The sequence below is a fragment of the Candoia aspera genome, chromosome 4 (assembly GCF_035149785.1).
Source record: "Candoia aspera isolate rCanAsp1 chromosome 4, rCanAsp1.hap2, whole genome shotgun sequence".
In the NCBI taxonomy this organism is placed as follows: Eukaryota; Metazoa; Chordata; class Lepidosauria; order Squamata; family Boidae; genus Candoia; species Candoia aspera.
In genome coordinates this window covers 50,059,432-50,073,489 of record NC_086156.1, presented here as the reverse complement: position 1 = coordinate 50,073,489, position 14,058 = coordinate 50,059,432, and the positions used below count along the sequence as shown (strand labels likewise).

Here is a 14,058-nt window from a genome sequence, read left to right as displayed (position 1 = left end):
TTCTCTAGTAAATAACCTCATATAAATTGTTTCAATGAAACACAGAAAAATTATGGAGTCACTAGGAAAGAAATGGATTTCCTCAATTTGAATTAACATAATAGACATGTAGTCCTAATCCTACAAGTAGGCATGTAATTATAATCCTTCCTTTTTCCCCTTTGCTCATCTCCGTATGTTTTTTGTTTTATTTTGGGAAATTATAAAGAGCTTGTTGCACGCAAAATGAGGGCTTCTTGGTTCTTCACCCGGCGCAATTTAACAGTCAATTGATCACGCAGAGCAGGGGAATCAAGCAGCTATTTATTCAAGACGTCTAGAAGAAATAGGGTCTCCCCATTAAGAGGGAACGACCCCAAGCACATCGCAAGGGGCAATTTTATACAGTTTGATAGCAGTTATCAAAACAGTTCATCAGCAGATCAAAGCTTCTTATTGGTTAACTATTTCAGCACTTGCGCAGTTTCTTGACATACAACATATATCCCACATGGTATCCCATAATAGTTCTTAGCATGTTTTGTTTTCCCCTAAATTCCCATCCTGGGGTGGAGACTTTGGAATGGTAATTAGCTAGGGGTCAGTGCCTTGTGGTTAGGGAAGCTTGGTTAGTCACGTAGCCTTCCCCACCTCAGAATCAGGCCCTGATCACAGGCACACCTGGGAACAGACAGCAGAGCCCTCAGCCCTTCTTCTCCAACCTCCTGGCCAGTGCATAGATGAGCCAGATCCCTTGCGTCCGTTAGTTTGGCTTCCAATTCCTTTCCATTGTTTCTTAGTCCAATTTCACGTTCCACAAGCTGTTTGAGGTTCAGTAGGGAATTCATTAAAAGGAACACTCCAAGAGAGCAGTTCCCACCCAAGCAACTTCCTGCTGTCAGCTCCAAGAATTCTCAGCAATGTCATGATAGGTAGGGAATTCTGGGATTTGAAATGCACACAGCAGGAGGGTGCCCAGTTTGGGAATCTTGCACCAGTCTAGAGTAATAAATCAAGGGTACATGCAAACACAAGGAATCTGCCTTCTTGACCCTAAGAAAAAGGATATGCACCCTAGTAAATACCTCTGAGTTCTGTATTGCTTCTTGTTCTAGGTTGCTAGGGCATCAGTGCCCTTTGTCTTAGGAAAAGTCCCTCTCAGGCAACGTTGAATAGCTGGATTCACATGCTGAGCTAAAACTAAGCACCACCATGGGTTTGTATATTGTGTGAGCCAAGCCAATGAAGAAAAGGAAGGCCAGGTACCTTGGTATTTGTGACTGTTCTTGAAGTTCAAAATGCTCAGGGTACATTACTTCAGGACATCTTTTAACAGTACTGCCAAGGCTGTAAGGGACTGGCCTAAGGCCTGCTGATCAAAGAAGTTAAGTAGGGACTGCCTGACGCTTATTACTCATTTACAATCAAGAACTACAGTATATCAAGATGAATGCTGCCCTGCATGGATTAAAGAAGCTGTCTTAATCTGACTCAGACCATTGGTCCATTTCAACCAGTATCTTCTACCAGATAGACTGGCAGTAGTTCTCCTATTTTCAGTTAAGTTTTTCCAGGTCAACTTGGAGACAAAAATTCAACCTGGATCCTTTTGCATAAAAAGCAAGGATTTAACCATTGAGTCATGTCCCATAAACAGAAATAACAATAGAAAATAGCTCTGCACAGAAAAATTCTCCCGTATTTTTCCCCTACAAGTTATCATTCAATTGTATGGAAGAAAATATGTATTAAATATTTTAAATTTATTTCAAGGGAGAAGAGCATTTCAGTGAAATTCTCATAAGTGGAGTGTGCTGCACTTGCACTTCCGTAGTTATGTGATAGCCAAGGTGCAAATCTGTACAATCACTCCTCTAGCATTTGCAGATGTCAAGGCTTCCCATCATTTAATTAAATCCCAAGGGAAGCCTCACACAGTAAATCCTTTCCATGACTGAGCCACTAATTCAACCATCCAATTACCTGAGTTCACACGACACAATAAACCATAGAATTGGATTCACCCAAGATAAAAGCTTTAAATATGGCTCAGGCTATCACACAAACACAGCCATAGCAGTGATCTCATTTTTACTAATACAACAAGCTGGGGAAGAGACATTACACGATTTATTGCATCACTGCCACCGTGGCAATAAAATGCCTGTGCCCTCGCTGCTACACTGCCACAGCTAGGGCCAGATGACGCTATAAATGGCTAACGCAAAAATTCTCGATTACTCTCCAGGATCTGAAATCAGGTGTCCTCGGTTGTAGCCCAGGGCTAACCACTGCAGCAGTTACATCTTATTCTACCTGGAAAAATGAGAGGAAAGACAGCTGGCCACCACTTTATGGAAAGCATGATCCAGAAACAGAAAGATCTGGATTTGGGACGAGGTTTTGGGGGCTTTACAACAGCTCCACGACAGTCCTCGTGGACGTCGCTCCTCGCCACTACTAGAAGCACGTGTTCGGCTACAACGCGTCGCAGAGCGGCTCCGCTGCCTCCCGCCCTCCGCCGCTCCATGTGTTATGCTCACGCTTTCTGCTCAGCTCACTCCCTTGGGGCTGGGGGGCCGGCGTGTTGGCTTCTTCATGTTACACCTACCGGCTGGGGAGGAAAAAAGGGAGGTACGTCAGGAGCCGAGAAGCAGCAGTGGGCGCGTCGACCGCCCCTGATTAATTTGGTACCGGTGAACAATCCATAACTTGCAAGCAGGAGCAGTTGGGGGCGGGGAGGAGGCATAAAACGCGAAGGCGGCGGAGGAAGGCTGTAGGGTTTATTTTGTTGAGTAGAAAATCCACGCTTGCATCTTGGAGTCCGGCGGAGCCCGAGGAAATCCGCTGGCTCCGGAGGAATGGCGAAGCGAGAACACGTGAACTAAACGGAGAGCTCTTCTTGACATCCAGTCACGGCGGCGGTCTTTCCTGTCAGAGGCGAGATGATTCCTCCGGGCAACGCGACTGAAGTCACCCTTGAGAGGGTGGAGAAGGAGAACGACGGTCAGCCCCCCTCTCCTGCCTCCACCACCAGCCAGGAATCAAAGGTATCTCGAGCGTCGGGGGTGTGCATCGTATATCCCTACAGATGTTTATACATCTTTATGTGTGTGTTTGCGTGTATGTGTATTTCCAGCGCGGCACACAATTCTTCATCTTTTTGTGGCCAAAGCTTACCTCGTAAACGCTGACAAGGTAGAGTGTCACCGTTCTCCGAGATGGCTCTGGAGGGGCGGCGTGATGGGTTTGGGGTTGTTACAAAGGGTGGATGTGTTTAAAAGGATTCTTTAGCGGCAAAGTTTTCAGGTATTTATTCCTGGAGGAATGGGAGGCGTTTGATTGATTTTTAAAACCATTACTATATTTGGGGCTTCGGTAACTCGAGGATCACAAATTGCTCACTACTGTATTGAATAAACTGCTATTTATTTATTATTGGAAAGTTTGTTGCTGTTTTAAATGCTTTCCAGGAGTTTCGTTATTTAATGGATAAGCAGGTCAGTAGCTAAAGGCTAGCTATAGATAGTTTGGTGGGCAGCCATCCTTTAACAAACAGGATTCCCTTCCACCTCCCCACCCTTTTCTAAAACGATTGTTATTGGCCTGGTTAGCCACACCTGTATGATGCCCATCAAGGTTCTTTCTGTTTTCAGCATTTCAAAACTAAGTGGTTTAGCAGACAAAAAGTTTCTTTGGATTAGAGTAAATCAGGAGCAGAGTTCTGTAAAGGGAATAAAGCAGATTAACAAAGCTGAGGTATTTCTGCTCAATCAGGGCATGTTATGAAAGGCCAGGAAGTACCTGGAAGCCTCAGCAACTTGTTCACTGGATACATCACCTAAAGAGAGAACTCTTTCGGGGACCTGACACTCAGTGTTGCAATAAAGGACTTCAGATATGTGAGGCTGTGATATAAATTGTGTTGGCACAATTGTTGGTGATCCCAGAGAATAATACTACATTAGCTTTATAAGGTTGCCAAATCAAAAGAGTCAAGGTGTTGTACAGAATTAAAGGCCTTCTAAGAAAGGTCAGGACCAAAGAGATATTAGAGTAGGAGGGGGAACCCTGAGGGCAGAAACAGCAACAGAGAAGAAAGCTGGGATGTTCTTCCTCCAAAGCCTTTTCCAAGTGATTTGCAGCAGTTGAGTGGCAACAGGACTCCGACTCCCATAGCTCCCAGGAATTCAACTTATCTGAAGAGGCACTGAGGCTGCTATAAAATACCATTACTATTGGTGAGGGAGGAGGAACAGACACTGCTGTGATTTCCTTTCTCATTTGGTCAATATGATTCCAGCAAGCATGTCAAAGATGGAAGCTAACATGGTGGGAGATGGTACTCTGAATCGTATCATATAATCAATGGAACTACTCCATGCTGTATTGGGAAGTTATATGGAAGAGCAACTGTGTGGCCTTGTGTCTGTGTTGGGGGATATAAGGAAGACTGCAGTTATTGATACATATATTATTTTGGCCTATGGGAGAGGTAATTGGGGCATCTTGAATTTATAACAGGGTTGCAGCCTAATCTCAAGAAATATAAATTGTTTTAAAAGTTCTCTGAGTTTGATGCTATTTGAACTAGACCTTTTTGATGAGGATGGACATAAATACTTGGTGTGAAAACACTTTTGATATTTTGAAAATATTCTCAGTTAAATTTTCCTGTGTAAAAATGGGGAATCCGCTTCTCAAATTACAAAGTATAAAATGATAACATTTAAAATCTAACTTCTGCTTGAATTTAATTTAATGGGGTGGCCTTCAAGTTTTGGAGCAATTTTCAGTGTTGGCAATTTTCTGTTGGTCTTTATATTCAGTTAACTAAACTCAAATGTTAGTATAAAGGTGAATTATGCTTGCTTAAAAACAATACAGAACTTTTGGTATATTTTTCTAATGAGGAAGATAGACTACAGCTTTCTCTCTGCCCCTACCCATTATATCCTACATGATTGATTGAGTGGGAAGCCATAATTCTTAAAGTTTGATAGCTCAACTTTATTTATTGGTTTTTCTTCTTTTTTCAGAAACAAATTGCAAGGTCAGAACTTAGTACACATCTGTTAGCAAAGTTTATTTTCTAAAAAAATAAAAATAATGGTTATCTCCAAATTTGAAGCTTTTAGGGCCCTGTAAGACAAGGAAGATTAAAAGGATTAGAAAAGGGAATGGGTGAAGTATCCCTTTTCTATCCTGAAATTTAACTTCTGTGAGTGCCAAACCATGCTATAAGACTGCAGTACTCCTATTAAAAGATGGCCAAAAAACCTTGTAAGATGCTTCTTACCATCTTGCTTTGTGGACACATGATCAGAGGACGAGGCAGGCCTTTTATCTAGTTACTGCTTTCTTCTTTTCTCATTACCCACCAGCACAACAGGTGCCATAGCTAAAGTGTTGCATTTCCATGGGGGCAGCTCTAAACCTCTTGACTTCTTGGGGACTGTCTTAAACTCAGAAAGCAAGGTAGGCAATTTTCCCAGTGCTCTACTTTGTAAACACAGCTCAAGGCTGCCTATTTCTGCAGTTTACTCTAAGACCTCAGTACTGCTTCCGTAGCTCCTTTTCCATCCCTCTTGCCTTCAACCAGGCCAGATGTGCAGTCATCAAAGCACTGTTTTACTGATGCATGCTAAAGCTGCTATTTTTATAACTCTTTCCCTATCTTGTGGCCTTTAAAAAAAGAAGAAAACATTGAGGGTGTTTTCTAAACAAACTGGGTATTTTGCCTTCTTCAAAAACATGAAATCAGTACAGTTTATTTCAAATTAAACACAATTTAAGTAGGGTTTGAAGTGATAGATAACAGTGCAGAAATTTGGGCTCTGTATTAAAGCAATTTTCAAATTATGGTTTAATGGGTAGTTGCAGTTGGACATGTTTTCATTGTGCTTCTGTCTCATTTAGGCCACATTACAGTACTTCTGCATAATTTGGCAAATATATGTTGCTGGATCCAATCTTTCACAATGTCCCTAGACATTTACTGTTGGGGAGAAAAGAAAACCAGAACAAATGTAAATTCCCTAGTTCAAGCCAGAACGTTTGACAAGTTTATGAACTAAGTTAGACAAGCCATCACACAGCTCCTTTGGCAAAGGCTGTAATCCTAAACATTGATTTGAAAAGGAGTTCATTGGAGCTAAGGAATGCTCTTTCAAATATTACATTTTATTAGAGGGTGTTCTGCTTTCTCAAGAAAAAGTGAATCACCTGATCCACTGAAATATACATTTCAGTACTTATTTGGCCCATCATTTACAGCAGATAATTTTTCCCAGCATATAATCATTCTTTTAAACTATTGCTTAGTTTTATATCCGGTTGTATCTCTAGAGGACATAAAGGTTCTTTCTGTCTCCATTTTATCTTCACTACAACTCTGTGAGGTGTGTTGGGCTGAAAGGGAATGATGGCTCAGTGACTTCATGACCAAGTAGGGACATGTTCCTGGTCCTGAACTAAAGCTCCATGCACTGTACAAGATGGGGGCAATAGGTGGTTTTCAGGTGCCACATGTGTCCCTCCAGCACAAATTTTGTAGCTTCTGCCCCTGAGTCTCCTCAGATTGCTCTGCTGAAATTCAGTTGCAAAACAATGAACTATGGCTGGATGATTTTTTATTTTTTTATTTACATTGGGAATCAACTGAAATAAGTGGATTAAGCCTTCACTAAGTTTAACAAACACTTGTTTTACTTGTTTTGGTTGTTGTCTGTTTAAGAGGCCAAAAAGCCTGGTTCAGAAAATGTCCACCACGCCTAACTAGAGAGCTAGTTGGGACATTAACGTGCTAAAGCTTTTCATGATTAAACCACTTCTGGCTCTTGATGGATGGTTTAATCATGAAACCTAGTCTGTCAGTGAGAAACCTAGATTGATCTATCCCTCCTTGGCCTTATAATTTTGTTTCTTCCACCCCCACCCCTTGATTTTATTTAGATATGCAGTCATTAATTAGGCTGAACTGGTATGGACAAAGAAGTTTTACCATGTTCTGATAGTTGGATGAATCCAACTATCGTACGTGACACTTTTTACAGCATTCTGATAAGATTTCCTTTTGCAGTTTGCACTGATCAGTGGATTTGTCACTCAACTGAACATAAACTCAAAGTATTCTGGATATCACACCTCCTTACTGGAAAAGATCTTAATACATACAAGCTTTCATATATATACATACATACATACATGCATATACATACATACATGCAAGCTTTTTTCTATAATTGTTGTTCAAGCTTTTGAAAAGGAAGATAAAAACTAATACAAACTAATATAAAGTAAGGAAGAAAAGAAAAGAAATCAAAGAGAAAGCTAGAAGTGCAAGAAAAGAAGAAAAGAAAAAGAAAAGATAGAAAAAATATACAAAGAAGTGGCTTCCAATATTCTTCACAGCAGTTATAAGTACAATTATATTTTAACCTCACTCTCTAAAGTTTTGGTACATACAAGCTGAGATGATGTAATAGGCTACAAAACCGAATGTGGCTGATTTTTATATGTCATGATTTATTAGCTGCAAATTAGAGAAGGCTACACAAACTAGGTTGTATATTTGGCTTCATATATGCTTTCTCACCCACATACACAAATGATGCACTCTAGATAGGCTAAAAAATATTGCCCGTGTTTAAGTCCATCATTCCCCAACCTGATGTGATGGATTACAGTGCTGTGCTGGCAGAGATTTCTGGGAACTGTAGTCCTAACATATCGGGGAGCATCAAGTGGGGGAAAGCTGTTCAAGCCTGATGTGCTTAAATCTTAAGAAAACAGTCCTAAATACAAGCACTTGATGACAATTAGTTTTCTGTTTTTCTAAGTAGTATAGTGTACAAGAGGTGAAGCCTCAGGGTTGCATGAATCTCCCAAAAGATGTTGGTATGACCCCAGAATTCTTCCAGAAGATGCAACCAAATTTGGCCTAACCCTATCCACTTCTTTGTCCTGTTCCTTCCTACTGTTTTGAGATTGTTTTTCATATGCAATTCAGATCTACCTGAAAACAGTTATGGACTGCTGTTTAAAAGAAACATATCTTGGACTTAATATCTTTGCTCACATTACTAGTATTGCCATGGTGTCTCAACAGTGCTTCATACTGTGTAAAACCTGAGTACGTTTATTGATATCAACTCCCACAAAATTCTGCCATAGGTCACTCAAGTAGTCTAACGTAATTTGATATATGAGATCTATCTTACAGTTCAGTGGAACAAGCTGTGAGGAGCGTGGCTGGGCTGCTGGATCTATTCTTCTTTCTAAGAACCTCCCTTGCCTTACTTTACTATAGTAGATATGATTGGTACACATTTATACTAATCCCTTTTATAGACTGTAAAATCTAGAAAGCTGTGCTGTATAGAAGCTAGTAATATGCTTGCCATAGACAGTTTAGACCTTAAGGAAAAGCTGAATTTAGCAGGCATTAAACATCTATTGTAGCACTTGCAGAGGGACTCTAAAACCTATTGTCTGAAAACACACTAAGCCTTAGCCTAAAAGATAAGTATTTCATTCCACATAACTACTGAGTTCCTGGATTATTCCTTGGTATTACTATAGGTGAGAAATTACTACTGTCAATATTATGATATAAAAATTGTACTCAAAAGGGTTCCACACTGTGGAAGAACACTTTATTGCTTTCTCTCAGTGGCAACTGAGCAGCAAATGCTTTTGTATGTAAAACCTAATTCCATTCTTTCTGTTTTCTTTTTGTGACATCTGCCTTTCAACTTTAATATAAAATTATATCTCAAAGCATCTCCAAAGTGTTTATTATTTATAATAACTTGGATGAAATTAGCCATCTGTTGTTTCAGGACATTGTACTGGATTTCTAGAGTTGTTTCCATTAAATTCCCTATTAAATTTGATGGAAACTAGATAGTGCTGCCTGATTTAATTCTAATTTTATTCACTGAGGGTTTGTTTTTTTAATGTGTGGCAACCTACCAGAAATCTTTGGAAAAATTCTATCTGTATTGGTAGAACAAAGATTTTAATTAAGTTTTCTTTTCTTCTTCAGTGCATCCAATATTCCATACAAGTAGACCTCTGTCTTATATATGTGACACTTTTAATCCCTTTGTGCAAAGTAATACAGTTGAGAACTCAACTTTCAGGCCCTACACCTACTGTGGGAAGTCTCCAATCCACAGGCCTAATCCAACCCACGGAAGTCCCTAATCTGGTCTGTGCACAGTGTGTTTTAATTGTTAGGGAGTTTGGGAAAATAACAGGCTTAATTGACTCCCCCTTTAACTGTTAAGGTGCTTCCAGACAGTTAGCTCCTATCAATGAAAATCCATTGTGCAAACTTTCCTTCCTTAAAAAAGTTACTTTGTGATAAGAAAATAGTCAGAAGGAGTAATGGAAAAGCCAATGAACAGAAAGCTGTCTGATTGAGGCAAGGACCTTCATAATAAAAGCCTTGTCTGAAAGCATCTTAGCCTTTTTTTTCTAATTTAACTAGGCAAATGGGATTAGGTATTAATTCTGAGGACAACTGCTAAATACATAAGTATTAGCAAAGTATTAAAATTCTCAGCATGTTTGGGAAGTCAGGATGTTCTGTCCATTTATTTTATTTAATACATTTAGTATAGCTGCCCAGAGTTTGGTATAAGATGGGCAGCTATATAAATGTTTTAAATAAAATAAAATAAATAAAATAAAATAAAATGCTCTACGTGTATCCTTTCTCCCTCAACAGAGTTCTCTTCTCTTGGATATTGTTGATTAAACATGAAGTTATAATTCTAATTCCATGTTAGGTTCCCTATCATTTGAGCAGTTATTGGATTTATAGACTGGTGGTGATGTACTGTGAATGGCTGTCAAGTTACTGCAGATCATAATTCTTTGTTGTAGTGACTAATTTTTTTAAAAAAACTCCCTCTTTCACTGAAGTTACTAAGGATAGAAATTCCTTACACCAGATCCAAAGTTGGTATAAAGTTGTGCAGTCCATAGGCATACATCCATGCACTGAAGGAGTATGGAATATATCAAAAGTATGTGCCACAATGTGCCTCCCTGGATTTTGTTTTTCCAATTGTACTGGTGCTACTTCACCCAGCCTCCCATAATTGATAACAAATCACTTAGCAGACAGATATTCCATGTAGGATGGTTGAAATCAGCTTTCTGAGGGAAGTCAAATGATTAAACACTTAAATAATTTTCAAAACCTTGCGATAGCCGTTTATTCTATATTTGCAGTGTGCAGTTTTTCTCCAAATTGATGCTCCCCAGATGTATGAGGCTCTAGATTTCCCACCTACTGTGGCTAAATCTGGAATTGTGATCCAACAGATCTATATGAAGAAAAACGCTGTAGACCATCTTTTACTGGGAATTTATTTTCTGTCCCTAGTAAAGAGCATTTACTTGATGGAATGAAGGTGAATGTACAGTGAGAAATGGGACTGAAGAGTGGTAGCAGAGTCTGTAAAATACTTTGTGGTCATTGAGCATATTACATTCAGATGCCTATGGCTAAGAAAGGAATAGCTCTTAATTCTGTAAATGAATTCTTTGTCAATTCTTGTCTGAACAGTTTCCTTAAAAATAGGAAGCATGCCTGGTGTAACAGATTTGTATCCCAATGAGCCTTGGTACCATGGGGCTTAATGAGAAAGCAGCTAGAACAGTGTTTTTCAACCTTGGCAGCTTGAAGATGAAAAGCATAGCTGGCTGGGGAATTCTGGGAGTTGAAATCCACACATCTTCAAGTTGCCAAGGTTGAGAAACACAGAGCTAGAACATAGCAGCTAAGCTGACATCCAGTGAAATTTGCTCAAAGGTCATTTATACCATACTGTTAGCTTTCACTTCAAAGGATTTCCAAAAATAACCAGCATCATCCATGTAACAATCCTGCCCCCATTTCATAGACAGCAAATATATCCTAATTAAATTTCCTAATATAAAAGCCTGGTTCTGAGCTAGATTATCCAACTTGCAGTCTTGTTGAAGCTAATTCTTTTCAAGTCATGGTGTGTTTGTTAGGTAAATTCACACCAATATATTTCCTGCTTAGTGGAATTAATACACTCTGAGTCTCCATTAGTGAAGGTTACGTTACCAACTACTGAATATTTTAAAAGGCAGAGATGGTATATGGGCAGTTTATTCAGTCTGCTGAATCAACAACATACAATGTGCAGTTGGAAGGGAACATGAGAACAACTCTTTAAAATCCCCAGGGAGAATTTGAAACTCATCTGCAGTTCTAAAGCTGTTCCCATATTTCAGCATAAAATGGTGAGTATTGTGAACAAACTAGATTTGTTATATTGAAAAAAGGGAAAAGTAATTAGCAAGACTTATACAAACGGTGTGAATGTTTCAAATATCATCTCTTCACGGATCAAGGAAAAGGTGCTGTATGTTTGTGAATAGCCTGCTTTTAAACGTTCAGACTTGTTTCAAGTAGTATTGGAAAAGTCATTCCATCTGTCTGTCTTTTCCCTCTGTCCCCGTATATAGTAACTTTTAGTAACTTATTCTGATAAAAATCACCGTCCAGAATAGGATAAAACACCCGCTGCTTGTCTAGGGATGGGCACTAGAGCTGTGCTGCAGTTAGCATTTGAAAGCAAATAGTTGCTTTGGAGCATACGGGCACTAACGTAACAACTATTGGCAACTTCTTAAAGCCGCTGCTCCTTCCCCCAGGCTTGCCCAATCGCCCTCACAGCTGCAGTGTGGTCTTGGAATAAGATACATTTGATTTCAGAAGTTACTAATAGTTGAATGAGCATCTCCACATTTTTATGACAAAGCAAGGCAATTCTAACATCTCCACGAATGGGAATTTCCATATTCTACTACATACAGTAAAAGGTGATACAGAATTGGGTGTTTAATTATTTTTATATTAATTACAGCACTGTTCATTGGCAAGTAGAGCGTCTGTGCATCATGCAGTTCTAAAACTTGGCACGTTGTCAGATGTGCAACTTTGGCAGTGACTGTCAATAACTTGCAGTTGACTGCTGTTGCATAATATTATAGTGGCTCCAATGCTATTACTGTATGCTTGCCTTCTTTTCAGTTTACCAAAAGTTACTTTCTTTTAACTGCCATTGGTTTCAACTTGTGAACATCAACAAACAGACATAGATAGTCCGCTTTTTTATTACTATTTCTGCTCTTTCAAAAAAAATCCTCAAACAATGATATTCTTTTCATGATAAAAAGATACTTGTTGGAGTGCATTGCAGTTACCTGCCTGTTTGAGCTTAAAGGCAGCAGTTGCGGAAATATAGCTTGACAATTTTAAGCGGTGAATTCTAATTTGGAAACATTTCAGCCAGAGTGTCAAACATTAAACATTGCTGTTCAGTCGCATTAACAAAAGGTTTTATTGGGCTGGTTGCAGGCAGTTCCAGGAGAGCAAAAATGGGGAATAGATTGTAGTTCTTTGCTTCTCCCTTTGCAATGGATCATTGATTTGAGAACTTAGTGACCAAAGAAATGGGCCCATCCCTTTGAGCTGCTTGATGTTTGATATGAAAGCCCACCAGTGTTTTTCAGAAACTTTTATCTCCAGCATATTTTTACTACTTTTCATGATTTAGGTATTAATTATTTAGGTGAGTCATAGATGTTTTAAAGCCTGTTGATTTCATGCTGTCTTGTGCTACTTTGCAGGCAATATTTTATGGGAGAACTGCGAAGAAGTTCTTGTAATGCTAATAACCCTGTATGTGTATCATCAGATCAAGAATAATTTTATTAAAATCATCTAGAGACTGAGTTCCCTAGACTTGCAAGTCAATTCAGAAGGACTTCTAATCTGTACTAAACATGAAACAAACTGCTAAGATTGCTATCTGTGGTTCAAATACTACAAATGCTTTGCAAAACTTTTCTTAAATGTAAACCTGAGATGTCCAAATGCAGACTTCTCATTTGGAGCAGCATTTGCATTAAAACTGTGATAAACATCATTAAAAAATCACATTCCTGGCTTCCCTTGTTCTCCTCTCTTCAAAGTTTTTCTGAATTCATTTGCATGAGTAATAAGTGTAACACTGAGCATAGCCTATAAATTTCCAGAAAATTTACAGAAAAAGAAGGGCAGTCAGCTCTATGCTAGCCATAGAGGACGGGGCAATCTGGTCCTCTTTTTCTAGCCCTTCTGCTTGTCTGCAAGGAATTCTACATCTTCTGCATGCAGTTTCTTCTAGCCTATGACTACCAAGATTGATTTACCTACTATATTAGTTAAAATTGCTTCCCATTCCTTCTCCTGATAAATATGGTTTCTTATCTCAAGAAAATTGACTCTGTGAAAAGTGCCCTGGTCATTCTCAGAACAAGAGATTAATGGAGCTAAATAACATTGATAGTGAATCCATTGTGATTTGGAAATGAGATGAAGTAATTAGAGCAGGATATCTTAGTCCTACCATTTGAAATTCCCTAGGCAATCCAAGGTAAGGTTGTCTGATTAGGATAATCGCATTAGTAGTCTATCAATCAGGCTTGTTATCTATGGTCATATAAACTACTCAAGTAGCAATAATATTAAGGATGCTGTTGGGTTGTCCCATCACTCTCAGGAGTTTTGGAAGGACCCCTTAAATTCCTAAGTCAGTTCTATAAAAAAAGAAACAAAATCAACCTGATGTCACTATGCTTGTAAATTGGGCATTATCCAAATCCAGCAAACACAGCCTTTTTAATGAGTCTTGTTTCAGTAAAGCCAGTGGCTCCAAATAGGAAAGGAAAACATTACCAATTACGTATACGTGCCAATTAAATACAGATCACATCAGCAGAAAATCCTTAGTATTGTTTGATGCTGAAGTGCATTTTATTTTAGTAACTTAAAATTTCTTTTCTCTGTTTAGATATGGTCATGGCAAAACAACAGAGACTATTGTTGAACCTTCATGTAGCCATTTTTTAATATATATGACACAAACACACACAAACACGCCCACACACATACACACACATATATATATACTATATATGACATTATGTCTGTCTGTCTATCTATGAGACAATATACCCTCTGAATTCCTCTCTGTAAAAATAGCT

The 14,058-nt window shown here is 38.9% G+C and overlaps 1 protein-coding gene across 3 annotated transcripts in view; it reads left to right on the top strand.

Moving 5' to 3' along the window:
* Nucleotides 1–2,486: 2,486 nt before the first annotated feature.
* STAC (SH3 and cysteine rich domain) overlaps nt 2,487–14,058 on the top strand; it is a 78,321-nt gene continuing 66,749 nt past the window's right edge. For 2 of the 3 annotated variants that reach the window (XM_063304093.1, XM_063304092.1), the window contains exon 1: nt 2,487–3,029. In XM_063304093.1, the coding sequence (XP_063160163.1) occupies nt 2,925–3,029 (105 nt within the window). In that variant the 5' untranslated portion in view covers nt 2,487–2,924. Of the gene's footprint in view, nt 3,030–8,232; nt 8,290–14,058 lie in introns of those variants that run through there. The other variant, XM_063304094.1, reaches the window with a different exon arrangement.